The sequence below is a fragment of the Neophocaena asiaeorientalis genome, unplaced genomic scaffold (genome assembly GCF_003031525.2).
Source record: "Neophocaena asiaeorientalis asiaeorientalis breed wild unplaced genomic scaffold, Neophocaena_asiaeorientalis_V1.1 scaffold217, whole genome shotgun sequence".
Lineage (NCBI taxonomy): Eukaryota > Metazoa > Chordata > Mammalia > Artiodactyla > Phocoenidae > Neophocaena > Neophocaena asiaeorientalis.
The window spans coordinates 4,362,941-4,376,120 of NW_020172293.1; the positions used below are offsets into that span (position 1 = coordinate 4,362,941).

At 39.1% G+C, this 13,180-nt stretch overlaps 1 protein-coding gene across 4 annotated transcripts in view; it reads right to left on the reverse strand.

The window, feature by feature from the left end:
• Positions 1-3,694: 3,694 nt before the first annotated feature.
• BMI1 (BMI1 proto-oncogene, polycomb ring finger) overlaps positions 3,695-13,180 on the reverse strand; it is a 9,737-nt gene continuing 251 nt past the window's right edge. Inside the window, exons 1-10 of one of the 4 annotated variants that reach the window (XM_024765882.1) lie at positions 13,001-13,108; positions 8,657-8,787; positions 8,213-8,309; positions 7,546-7,601; positions 7,408-7,458; positions 7,139-7,247; positions 7,013-7,058; positions 6,483-6,581; positions 6,038-6,118; positions 3,695-5,947 (exon numbers count right to left, since the gene is read on the reverse strand). In XM_024765882.1, the coding sequence (XP_024621650.1) occupies positions 5,618-5,947; positions 6,038-6,118; positions 6,483-6,581; positions 7,013-7,058; positions 7,139-7,247; positions 7,408-7,458; positions 7,546-7,601; positions 8,213-8,309; positions 8,657-8,768 (981 nt within the window). In that variant the 5' untranslated portion in view covers positions 8,769-8,787; positions 13,001-13,108 and the 3' untranslated portion in view covers positions 3,695-5,617. Of the gene's footprint in view, positions 5,948-6,037; positions 6,119-6,482; positions 6,582-7,012; positions 7,059-7,138; positions 7,248-7,407; positions 7,459-7,545; positions 7,602-8,212; positions 8,310-8,656; positions 8,788-9,158; positions 9,234-9,545; positions 9,565-13,000; positions 13,109-13,180 lie in introns of those variants that run through there. The other 3 variants (XM_024765892.1, XM_024765877.1, XM_024765868.1) reach the window with 3 other exon arrangements.

Here is a 13,180-nt window from a genome sequence, read left to right on the forward strand (position 1 = left end):
GAGCACCGGACCTTCCAGATTCGCCCTGCCCGGAGCCCCAGGCTTCGCATTTGGGTCCCAAAGTGTGGTCCTTTGCCCAGATCTTAAGATTCCTATCGCGCAGCCACCCCTTCCTCGGCACTGTCACCTGGTCAGGTTTTCTTCCCAGGGGATTAAAGCCCGTTCTACCCATTAAACAAGTTCAACTGGAGGACCCTTCGGGTAGGCTGAAGCTCAGCCTTCGGGAAGCCTCAAATGGCAGTTTTATATTTTGTTAATAATTTGGCTTACAGTCTTTCCAACAAAACCCTAAACTCCAAGGACACCTTGTTATTGAAGGAGAAAGGGCACAGGATTTGAAGCAGCCGGAGGGAGGAGGGCAAAGCGAGGCGATAATCTGGAATGGCCCCGCAAGGAATCTCTTCTGAGGGCTTTGCAGGCGACGCCGCCGCCTCCCGGGACGTGGGACACTTTCCCGCCCGCGCTGAGCTCTCGCGGCCCAGGGGCCGGTTGCCGCGCCTCGGTGTCCCGCCGGAAGGTGAGGCTTTCGGCAGGACGGGGGCCGCCTTGTGAGATCACGCGCACCCGGCTGTCGCCGCCGCTTGCCACCGGGTCCGGCCTTGGAGACACGACTTCGTTTTCCCTCCTCCCCAGCCTGCCGAGGCCTGGGAATCTCGCTTTCAAAATTGGCGGGATCCGAGTCCGCCGAGCCGAGGGTGGCGCGCCGCGCACGCGCAAAATGGCCTCCCGGTGCCCCGCGGCCTGGGCTCGAGCGTTGGGCCGGGCCGAACCCCGCGGCGCAATCGGGGGCGGAGGTCTGGGCTGTCGCTCTTTGCGGTTCTCGGAGAGCTGCTGGGTAAAAAACAAAACAGGGAGAAGGGCCGTTTTCTCTGTAACCGGTCCTTTTGGTAAAGGCTCCCTAATCGGGAAGGCAGCGCTGCCGGGAAACGAAGGTCATTTTCTCCAGCCGGGCGTCCTGTGCCCTTTCCACCGGGCACCCGAACATAGGAAGCCTTTCTTTCTCTCTTTTTTTTTAAGCCGCTGCTCTTTCCACCCTAATTACCCTCGCCCCCGCTTTATCTTGCAAGCCGCGCACTGCGCTCCTGTCTTCGGCTTTCTTTGAATATTTCCACTCGTGGGGGCACTTAGACCTAAGACTGGAGCTCCTGGACAGGCTTCGCTGTCTCCAGTAACTTCTTTATCCATCTCTGTAACGTTCTCATTCCTTCCATCCCAATTTTCGACGCGTTTCCCGAGTACCCTAGTCCGCAGCCTTCCGAGGGTCTGTTGGGTTCTAGCTAACTTAGAAGGACAGAGTTGAAGAGCGCCGAATCCGCACGGAACTTGAAATCACGTTCACTTTGAAGTTTGGAGTTGATGACCACCCAACAATCAGAGCAAGAAGTAACTTTTTTTTTTTTTAACTGAAATGTAGGTGACTCTGAGGGAACATCACTTGCTATTTTGGGAAATTCCCTTCTAATAGCCTCTGGAAGGGATATTTTAAGAAAACAGAAGAATGGGGATAATTTAACTCATCCATTGGAAGTTTTATTGAGTGCTTACTATTCATTTAGGGCGTTAAATGAGACTTCGGGTGAGTTTTCCACAGGCACTTGAACTTCTTCAGAAAACTCATAAGGATCCTGGAGTAGCCTTTCCAGTGATGAATAACTGTTGATGTCGTCGACTTGATGAAACAAAAAGTTGATGGTGAAGTCTTCATGTGAGACCTCTAGAAATTGCACACTCAGAAAAAGAAACTGGTGCAAATAAAGGAAATCCGTTTCAAGAACCAAAAGAAGAAAAAACGTTAAAAAAAATTAAGTGCGGAAACAGGAAACACTCGACTGTGTAAACATTTTCGGAGACTTTCATAATCAAAACTGGGAGATCTTGAGATTTGTAAGGAGATGGACAGGCTTCGCGGTGGCATTTCCCAAGTCTGATCTACTGGGAGGCTCTAATATGTGATACTTTCTCTTCCTTGTAAAGAACCCATCTATCTGAATTCTGTGGTCCCAGTTTAATTCAAGGTTTTATTTTGGAGGAATCCGGATTTTTTTTTAAGCGACCTTAGAAATAATCACCTGTTGTACTGTTCATTTTTTACTTGAAGAAACATCCTCAAGCGAAGTGACCTTATCTAACCCAAGAGCCTTATGTTGGAGCTGCGTTCTGTGCTCTTTGAAACTTAGAAGTCTTAAAGGTATATACTTCTTTTTTTTAAGGGTCCTTTAAAATGTAATTTCATCAAGACCTTTTGTTTTGGATAAAAGGCGAGTAAAACTGTATGGAAGAAACAATCATTGTATTTCAAAATAACATGGAGCCTCCATTTCATGGAGCACCAAACTGAATCAGAATTTCCAACTGTCATTCCAGGGTAATGTCAGAAGGAAAAGATATATCTTTAAAACCTTTAAAATATAAAGAGAAATGAACAAAAATAACACTTCCTTCACCTCAGGATTCTAAAGGACACTAGGTTCCATGTGCAAATTGTTTCTAAAATTAAAATCCCATCTCCTCCAAAGATTACCATTAAACTATTTTTCAAAAACCAAACATTTTCATTTCTTCTTGGCCAGTGCAAGTAGTATTTCACATGGATTCCTTTTACATTGCTATTAAGGTTTCATAACAAAACACTTTGATAGGCCTATACAACGAGTGTACGGAAAGACTTCACAAATGAACTGCAACTCCAATATTGGGAAAAGAATAAGAGGAAAGGATGAAGGAAAGCCCCTATCAGCTTACTCTGCCTGTTGCATTGTACCTCCAAAGGTCCTAACATTTGCACATATGGATAAGGAAACAAAGCAATATGGTCGGTAGGTTAAGTCAACTGAAGGGCAACTTTTTTTTTCAACTCAGAGCAATTAACGGCCGGCAATTTTAAAAGCAAAAAGGTATTTGTAAAGTGGTATGCATGTGTAAAGCAAGATAGATCACTATTTATACAACAGCAACAAGCCTCATTCTTTTTTTGCATTTAAGCTAAAATCTGTGAAATCAATTTAGGCATTTTCTGTGGAATATTTTTAGCTCTAACTTTGTGGTATAGAATCCCAGAATACTGTTCAGAAGCAAAAGCCAAACTTAAAGCCGACTTTTCACGCACCCTGCCTTGACTGCTAAGAGTTACAAAGTTAGCAGCTTTGATATGGGTTTTTGTAACATTGAAATTTTAAGTGGTAGTTCAGCAAAAGTTTTAAAGCCTAATTGTCAAACCCGTGATGGCTGCTTATAAAATACAAAACATTATACTCTCGTTTCATTAAAAGACAAATTTTAGCTGAAATAGCCTTTAAAGCTTAAGCAATTTTCAAATTGAGTAGGGGGGAAATTCCTCTTTCAAACAAAATAAATGGACATGTTTTCAAATATGGTGAAATAGTGTTAGGTAAGCCATAAATGCAACATCTGATACTTTACTAATTTCAAAAATAAGTCCATAAAAAGGTTGAGATGTAAAATCTTTGAGTTCTGTGTTGATCCTATGACTTGGTTTTGTGTAAGTCAAATGACAATCCACTAGCACTTTAAGTTTTTAGCCTTTGAAAAATATTTTTGCATTTTTTATATACACAGTCATATCCAAAATAAAAACATCACTTGAAACTTCCATTAACTTTTTTTTCTTGTCTTAGATAACATCAAGAACAACTTGAGAAGAAAAGCCTAGAAAAATAAGTTAAATTCACCAAAATTGGCAAACATGGGTAACTTTTACTTCAAAGATTGTAGAGTAAATAAACAGATACATCTTTCAATTGGGCTTTCAAGCAATTATACAACAAAGCATGTACTCTCAGCAACATCACTAAGACAGCAATGGATGTTCTTCAGCTTTTACCTGTTGTAATCCACAATAGGGTTTCCAAAACTTCTGCACATTGTGCTTTTCATATCAAATTTTTATTAAAGTCTTAGCTATTTTCTAAATGAATATCCTTTTTATTGGATTTTTCCAATTACAAATGAAATTTAATTTTACATCTATCATTAGAAACAACACTTACAATGGGACTGTACAAATTTAGGTCAAAATAAAAATATATGTATTTTGTGGTTTCATAAAACTTCATTTACTGTATCTTTAAAGAAAGCAGAAGTAACAGCAATATATGTAAAAGTAATGATTTAATGACTATAAGCAAGACAGAGCAATAGAATTGTGCTTCTTTTGCAGACGGGGGACAATGAAATGTTTAACTACAATTTCCCCATACAAACATGAAACAATATTCATAGAGAATAAACACCCTCACAAATAACTGATGGGTGATGAACAAGTTCGACCAAAGCAAAACACAAACTGAAAATTGTTGGGGATATTCATACTTTAAATTCAACATGCTCACTGTATTTAAAAACTAATACCTGTAGAAGCTCACAATAAATTGCTTCTATTTCCAGACATTACAGAGAGGGCATATTCCACTGTTTATAACTGTAAAAGCAATTCTTAAGTTTGAAATTTCCACTATGCCACATATTAAAATAATTTTAGATAAAATGCCTTCTTCCAGCAATTTGCTGGTTTATTTAAAATATTTTAGAATTACAGCGATCAATATGCATTTTAAAAACACATTAATTCCATCATAAGCAATGGGAAATGAAGAAAGCATTTCCAATTTCCTTAGTGAAAAGTTTTTCTTTAATGCAACTATTAATTTTAAAAGTAAACAGGTATTACTAGAGAAAAGTCAGTATTACGATATGCCAATCGCTTCCAATGGAACAAAATTTAGAATTAAATATCCACATTAAAAATATCCTATGGTGATAAGGCTCAAACATAGGTATCTGCAAAGGTCGAACCAGTTGGGAGAATTTTAACAACCATCTCTGAATGCATGAAACACAATATTTTCTTTATAGTATTTATAAATATATCATACAATACTGTTTCCTGTTATGTCGTATACCAATATGGCATTGTACAATAAGCATAATGCCATCTGATTCATACAAAAGCGAATCATTTAAACAAGTCAGTAAAATAAACGGTAGTACCCGCTTTTAGGCTTACAGATTGTAAAACTGAAGTTTACTTTCCTTTGATCGGTTTCGCGCAGCAACAGAGAAGTAAAAATCAAACAGGAATCAAAATGGCTAAATATGCAAGAAATTGTTATTCACAGTGACATGGCTACATAGAATGCATTATTCTATGCATATTCTTTCCATTTGTTGAATTTCAAGATAAAAAGCACTTGTTTTCTACAGGTTCACAAAACAGCATAATAACAAGAACAATCAGGGAGGATGTAATGTAGGCGTTAGTTGAGATTAACAAACTATGGCCCAATGTTTATATCCACTGCAGAAGATTTTCAAATCCAAACAATGGTTACAGAAACCATTTCACATCTGTCCTAACACACAGAAAAACATCTTGCCTGCTTTCTCAGAAATCAATTCTTTCGAGAAATAATCTTCCTTTTCATTAACGTCCATATGAATATCACACCTAGTCCATCTTTTATAGCCAAATTTAACGTCACTACAAAAGAAAGCAAATTGGACGATAGTCACATGTATTAGCATCTATAAAGCTGTAATGGCATGAAGATATCTATATAAATCAGGGGTTTAAAATTTTTTTCCTCAACAGTCTCAGGTATCAACCAGATGAAGTTGCTGACGACCCATTTACTGACGATTTTCGAGGTCTATTGGCAAAAGAAGATTGGTGGTTACCGCTGGGGCTGCTGCTGGTTCCATTCATAGTGCTGGAAATGTGAGGAAACTGAGGATGAGGAGACTGGACTGGAGTGCCGGGGCTGGGCAAACAAGAAGAGGTGGAGGGAATACCTCCTGCTGGGCTGTTGGCCTTGTCACTCCCAGAGTCACTTTCCAGTTCTCCAGCGTTTGTCAGTCCATCTCTCTGATGACTGATCTTCATTCTTTTACAAGTAGGTCGAACTCTGTATTTCAAAGGAAGCGGACCATTCTATAAAATTAAGAGGAAAAAAAAATTCAGTCTTAGATCTTTAAGTACAGTCTACAAAAATAACCTGCGAGCATCAGGTACGCTACTTACCCTTCTCCAGGTATAAATGTAGGCAATGTCCATTAGTGTATAGTAATCCTTTAAAGGTTCCTCTTCATACATGACGTCAATCTGTTGAAAAACAACACTTCAATTATTAAGCGTCACAAAGAATGATGGTGAATCTAGATTTTTTTGGCCATCTAAATAGAATCCAAAAATGCTTTTAAAAAACATTTTCTCCAAACATTTGGACAAAGAAAGAATCCCTCTGGAAACTTCAAATGAGGGAAAACATTTCTTGAAATTAAGGGATTTGTTTTCACAGCATAAAACAGAATCCATACCAAATATTTTAAGAGCTATTTCCAAATAAAGTACTAAATTAAAAAAAAATTCTGTTGCTTTTTTGGGTTTAGAATCCAAAAAGGAAAATGTCATTGAAATTTTTTTTTAAAGATTTACATAGAATGCATGAATACTATAAAGTAGATACCTGGAAAGTATTAGGTATGTCCATTTTACTTCTGAGAAACTTTCTTAGGTGCATCACAGTCATTGCTGCTGGGCATCGTAAATACCTTTTATCATTCACCTAAGAGCATATTTAAGAAAAATAATTTTTTAAAGTTCCTAACTTTAAGATTTTTTTTAAAGTCAAAAAAAATAGATAGATGTCTGAGTATGACAAAAGGTACGAATACCAAAGCTGAGATTTGACTAAGTTCTCAGCTATACTTTGAGTTTGCTATTATTATAAATACTAAATGAACAGATTCCTTCAGTACATCAAAGCATTAAACATTAATTACTGAAAATATTTTGTAAGAATAGTAATCATATATAAGATAAATTCTATCTAGTAACTATTGAATACAGATCACACTTAAACAACAAACATGATGATTTTCTTCTACTTGATAGCAACATCTGACCCTAGGATATGCTAAAGGGCAACATACGCCCTCATAAAATCTAGAATCCAAACAATGCATCTTCTATGTGTTTCTGTAAGATGGAACATACCTCCTCCTTAGATTTCTCCTTGTCTTTATTTACTTTCCGATCCAATCTAAGAAACAGATAATTTATTAGGCAAATAATGTATCTAATAAATATATTAGCATAAAACACATTTCCTAAAGAATTTACCTGTTCTGGTCAAAGAATTCAATGGATAAACTTATTATTTCATCATCAGTTATAATTCTCTTATCTTCATCTGCAACTTCTCCTCTATCTTCATTAGAGCCATTGGCAGCTATAAAGACATTTTTTAATTCAATTTTTAAGAATTAAATATTTAATTAAATATTATACATATAGAAGAATGGAATTGGTACTTTTAAGCTTAATTTTAATAAATTACTGGATAAGTTCTCCCTCCAAATAAAATGTCTTTCCCCCTCTAAAGAGGTTACCATCAGCTGAAGGATGAGCTGCATAAAAATCCCTTCTTCTCTTCATTTCATCTAAAGAGGAGGGAAAAAAAGACTTAAACATAGCAGGTAAAACTGATAAATACTTTTTAAAAATTCATTTTTAAGCAAGTTACTCACTTTTGAAAAGCCCTGGAACTAATTTGTATACAATATCTTGAAGAGTTTTATCTGACCTGAAAAAGAATAATTTAGAAAATAAACTATCAACTAATATGGCAAAAACTAAAAATGTTCATTAAGTTTTTAAACATTCTTTGTTTTCTCTGTTATAGTATTTTACTTGATTGTAACACTGTCTATAACTACATCAACATGATAATTATGATAAAACTTCTTTATGTAGTAGCACTGTTTTTTAATTAGTAGAATACTCTATTTTATATTCACTAATAAATTCTTCACATTTCACTAAGTCAAGAAAAGTGTGCCTTCCAAATTACTGAATTAGCTAATATGAAAGAGAACAAAGAGGAGAGAATAGAAGCAGTTTAAACACATGCACTCTTGCCTGTCACAAGTCAATAAAGCAATGCAAAAATGGAGAACTAATTCCATTTTTAAAAATGATTTAAAAAAATCTTAAAATCCCTTGAATAATACTGAACTCTGTTTAAAGTTAGTCATCATTAAAATGGCCAAGAAATTAAGGGGTATCCTCCTCTACAAAGTACATGCATTAGATGGTGACTGAAGGGTAAATTTTGTGTGAAGAAATAAACACTAAATTCAATAATTATGCAATTCCAATAACAATTACAAACAATGTTTTTAAACATTTTCCTACCTTATATTCAGTAGTGGTCTGGTCTTGTGAACTTGGACATCACAGATAGGACAATACTTGCTGGTCTCCAGGTAACGCACAATACACGTTTTACAGACTAGAAATAAAAACACAAATTTTTTAAAGTTCAGGAAGTAGATGCGAAGCAATAAAATTAGTGTCAGAAATAGAGAACTAGTCGTAACAAAATGGTAAATACCAAAAGGCATTTCTAATTAAATAAACAAACTCAGTTAATATCCTGAGAACACTTATACAATTTATATTTATACAATATTTTATTAAATATGCATTAACAAAAAGTCACTAAATGCAAGAGCGGAAAACAACTTCTTCATCTTGTACCAACATTCTTAAGGACAGTGGGAATTGTTAGTTTTCAAATTTCAGGACAAGATGTTAAATATACACGACACAAGAAAAGGTCTAAAACTGTGTACTTACAGGAATGTAGACATTCTATTATGGTTGTGGCATCAATGAAGTACCCTCCACAAAGCACACACATTAGGTGGGGATTTAGCTCAGTGATCTTGATTCTGGTTGTTCGATGCATTTCTGCTTGATAAAAGATCCTGCAAGACAAAGAAATATTGGCCATAATTCACAGAATGAGAATCGAGATTATCTCCAACTCCCAGTAACTATATGCTCTGAAATGCTGAAGGAGTTCATAAAACTCGTTTAACACTGTGCAGCTGGACTGTCCCAACGTCTTCTACAGAAAGAATTCACTGATCAGACCTCAATCAATTCTACTGAAAAGGTGAAAAAGGATCCAAGAAAAGTAATTCTCTGGTTCCTCAGGTCATTCCGGGAGGGAGAAGAAAAGGTCTGGGGTGGGGGCTGGGAGCTGAGAGCATTCGGGTCTCTTTCTTCCATTTGTCCTCCAGCCCAGCAGCCCCACGGCTGCTGCAGACGCTACACGCTCCCCGCAGATATTTACCAACCGCTAGGGCTTGTTCCAGGACTCCAAATTTAGGGTAAAACTTCCTTATGGATCTTCGATCGAAAATCCAGGAGCATGCCCTGGCTTCCCAGGGGTTCTGGTTGTTTTAAGCGGTTCCAGCAACCAAAACCTGGCACGTTTTGACGCGATACAAAGGGAAAGCAAATTCTGCTCTATCTGCATCCCTGGCATTTCCGGAGCTGGGTGCTGGGGCCGCAGGAGAAGCACCTCGAGTCGGCCTCGGGCTGGGGCCTGAGCGCGCGGACGCCCGGGGGCCGGGGGGCCCGGGATGCGGAGGGGCGGATCCGGCGGCGCCCGGGGCTCCGTCTCGCTCCGGATTCGGAACTCGCCTCTGTCGGGGTTTCCATAGCAACTTACACTTACACTTGGCATCCGGCCACCGCTGCAACTCCGCGCGGAGCCGAACGAGGCCCGGCGCGCTGGGGAGCAGGATCCTGGCCCGAGGCGACCCGGCAGGCAGCCTGGGGGACCCCGGAGCGTGCAGTGGTAAAGGAAAATGCAAACCGCACTCCGGCCATTTCGGACACTCTTGGGGGCCTCTTTCCACGTCGACTCGGCGCGAAGAGCTTCTTTCAGATCTTGACTCTTTCGGTCTCTCCTGTTAGCAATCACTAGGTCAAAAATTTCATGAAGGGATCTTTTGAGAATTGCCAACTGTGCACTTAGCCCGAAACCGTCAGGGCTCAAATTGCAGAGATGTTTATTGAACTGAAACTCTTTAAAGCTTTCTTCTCTAATAGGAAGTTCTTCTGCAGATTAGGATGAGCGATACAAAGTTTTGGAAAGGCTGAAAACTGAAATCTGTTTCATAGCAGACAAGGAGTGGGCAAAAGCCTTGTGTTTTACCTGAGCTATGCTGGATAGAGGCAAGAAAAACTACCTGAATCGATGGCAGTGACAATAAGTAAAGAACCATGTGACCAGCCCATTCCCAACGCTAAATCAACACCTTGTCAACCCAGAGCACCGAGAGCAGAGAAAAACAAATGTCATTTTCTCAGCCTCACCTCCATGCAAACCCCACACAATGAAATGCTATTCCCAACAGATATCGTATGTTACAGAAAAGTCACGGTGGGGAACTGTCAGCAACAATACAATAGCGGACAATCAGGGAAGTCAATTACTTCGTGCAGTATGCTTGAAAAATGCATTTCTTACTCCCACTTCATTCATTTCAGAATCTGAAATAAGACTAAGCTTCCAGACTTATCTGAAGCATATTCTCAAAGCTGCCTTGAACAGAAATCTAGGAACTTGTGAAACTTGAAGATGCATCTGAGGTTTTAATTCTCAGGGAATTTTAATGCAGAAGAGGGAAATACTAATCAACACAGCTCAATGGCTGAAACTAAAAGTTTTAGAGTACTAAAAAAACACACACACACAACAACAACAAAAAAAACGGTAAAAACAAAACAAAGCCTCTTTTGTGAAAAGTGACCACAGTGGCAACCAGTGACTTCAACCAGAAAACGTCATGTGTGACTCCTCAGTTATCTTTGGATGACTTGTTTAGAGGAATATTGTCAACATATTGTTAATATAAATCTAAGTGGGATTACAGAGGAGTTGTGGATGGAGCAGTGTCCCTAAAGAGTAGCAATATTTAATTCTATTGTACTTGGTGATTAAAGACAAGCCTTCTTGGTTCTCAAAGAAAACTCTCCTTATGAAACAGCAGGACCTTTACTAGAAAGATAGTTAGCAAGGTGATACTTCTGTCCCCTTTCAAAAGCACATCACACTAATGCCTCGGATCATGAAGTTCAGGAAGGGGCATCAATAAAAACAGCTGCCTTTATTTCTCCTCTACTTTACATAAAATCAACACCAGACAAACAAAATATTAACACACAGAACAATCAGACCTCAGTGAAAGGTTATTTACTGGTTGGCTTTGAACACTTACGTCTCATGTACTTGACCAAAACCCTTTCAAATTCATTTTAAGTCTTAATTCACACAACTCCTCTACTTCAATTCATAAGAATTTGACCACAAGCCTATAACCATTTATAATGCTAGTACATACCACTTTGTTACTTGTATAAGAATCAGTTCTTTATCTTTTTATACCACTTGAAAGTACTGGGAACCTAATGAAGACTTCCAAAACATCTGACATGCTTGATAAGGTTTCAGAAACAATCTCTTGCACCTTAGAAAGGAAAACCTTCTAGGTTCCACCACAGAACTGCCAGTTAAGCAAGCAAAAATGCACCAAACATACAATGGAAAAAATACTCAATAGTTTAAACTTGCCATTATAACATACTCAGTTGGGGCTGTCACTTTAGTTGGAGGCCTAACACCAGTAATGTCAAAATGAAGGAAAACAGAAGCAAGTTCTTAGGTTAACAATCAGCTTGACTATTGCAATCTAACAAATGCAAATGAACTCCATAACCCCAGTTGGGGCTCCCAGGCCAATACAAGTATGGGTAAAGTTGGGATTAACTTGACTTCTAGGGAGCATTTTACCTTTGGGGGCACTTAATGCACATCCAAGGACTTGATGGTAGAACATTGATGGATTTTTCAAGTACAACTATATGCTCACTTTTCTTACAGAAGCGTGTGTCTATGTGTGTGTATACATACACACATGCATACACAGTGACTTATATGGCTTTAAAGATACTAGGTGTAAATTTACACAAGTAGGTTATTTCAAACACCTTTGCACTTTGGGGCAGATGTATGGGAATGAACTCAAATATTTTAAAAAAATATGTTTGCCCAGAAAATCAACTCTAAGGGATTCTACTTAAAATAAAACTCAAATGTTAATATAGTCTCATAAGTTAGCATATGCTGTTAACAATTGGCATCCTTAAGTTTCAAGACTTTAGCGTGGCATATGTTTCCAGAACTTGGGGGTTAAGCTTCCTATAAAATATAGGTTGAACTACTCATAACATTCTAGGCATCACCAACCTACACTTGGATTTGAATAAATATGCCCAGAATTTTGCCTACTTTAAGGGAAGGGGTTAATACATGCTTGTATTTCAAATACTGAACCGTGACCACTAAGCCCACTAAATCCTTTTATTGCAATTGGGAATGATCAAAGTCTCTATACTTGTTTACTTCCAATTATTAACTGTAAATCTTTGGGAAAAAGATCATGCTATACGGCTGTCAAACCCAAAAGACTGCGTAAACATATGCCATCAACTTTTTAGTGCTCGTTTTCCAAAGCATCTCCTCACCACATGACCTAAGCTGACATTTAGCAAAACCTGTAAAACGTTGTGGACTTGAGTCATGGTTCTAAGTGCATCCCATACTAGAGGTTGAGAGAAAAACTGTAATCTCTGAGAGAGAAAAAAACAAAAAGAGGAAAAAAGAAAGAAAGAGAGGAAACCTCTTGCAAGACTAACGTCCACTCACCATCATCACTCCAAAAAAAGCTCCAAATTTGAAATGCCCACTTCCCAGTGAGCACGTCCCAAGTAATGTTTGAAGAACTTATCCAAGACTCCCAACAAATAACACCTTGAAAACTTTACCATTTTAAACACAAACGCAGGAGACCTTGGAAACAACTGGGAACCGCCATCTTACAAGCCATCCAATTTCTCACAAGTGTCCCTCCAACTTAAGTTAATAACATTTTTGTTCGGGCTCTCACCAGCCTAACATCCACCTTGGCGGGATCGCTGCCCCCCACGCAACCCGTCCCTATAAAATGGGGGCGTTCTCTGGCTGTTTAAACCCCTCCAAAGCCCTTTCTTCGGGAGAGGAGGGAAGCCACTTGACCCAAGCAGCTCCCGATTTCAGGCACCCGTCCCCGTTTCATCAAAATCTACCTCTCAACAAAAGGCGCCGTGGCCGGGAGAGCCGCAGAAGCTGCAAATAGAAGTGTTCTTCTCGGGGGCCATGTGCGTCGCGAGGGTGTAGAGGGGCGCTCGGGGGAGAAAGGAACTAAAACGTGGGGCCGCGCGCGGCGCGTCCGGGCTGGAGCGGGCGGCGGCTGGAGCGGCGCCGAG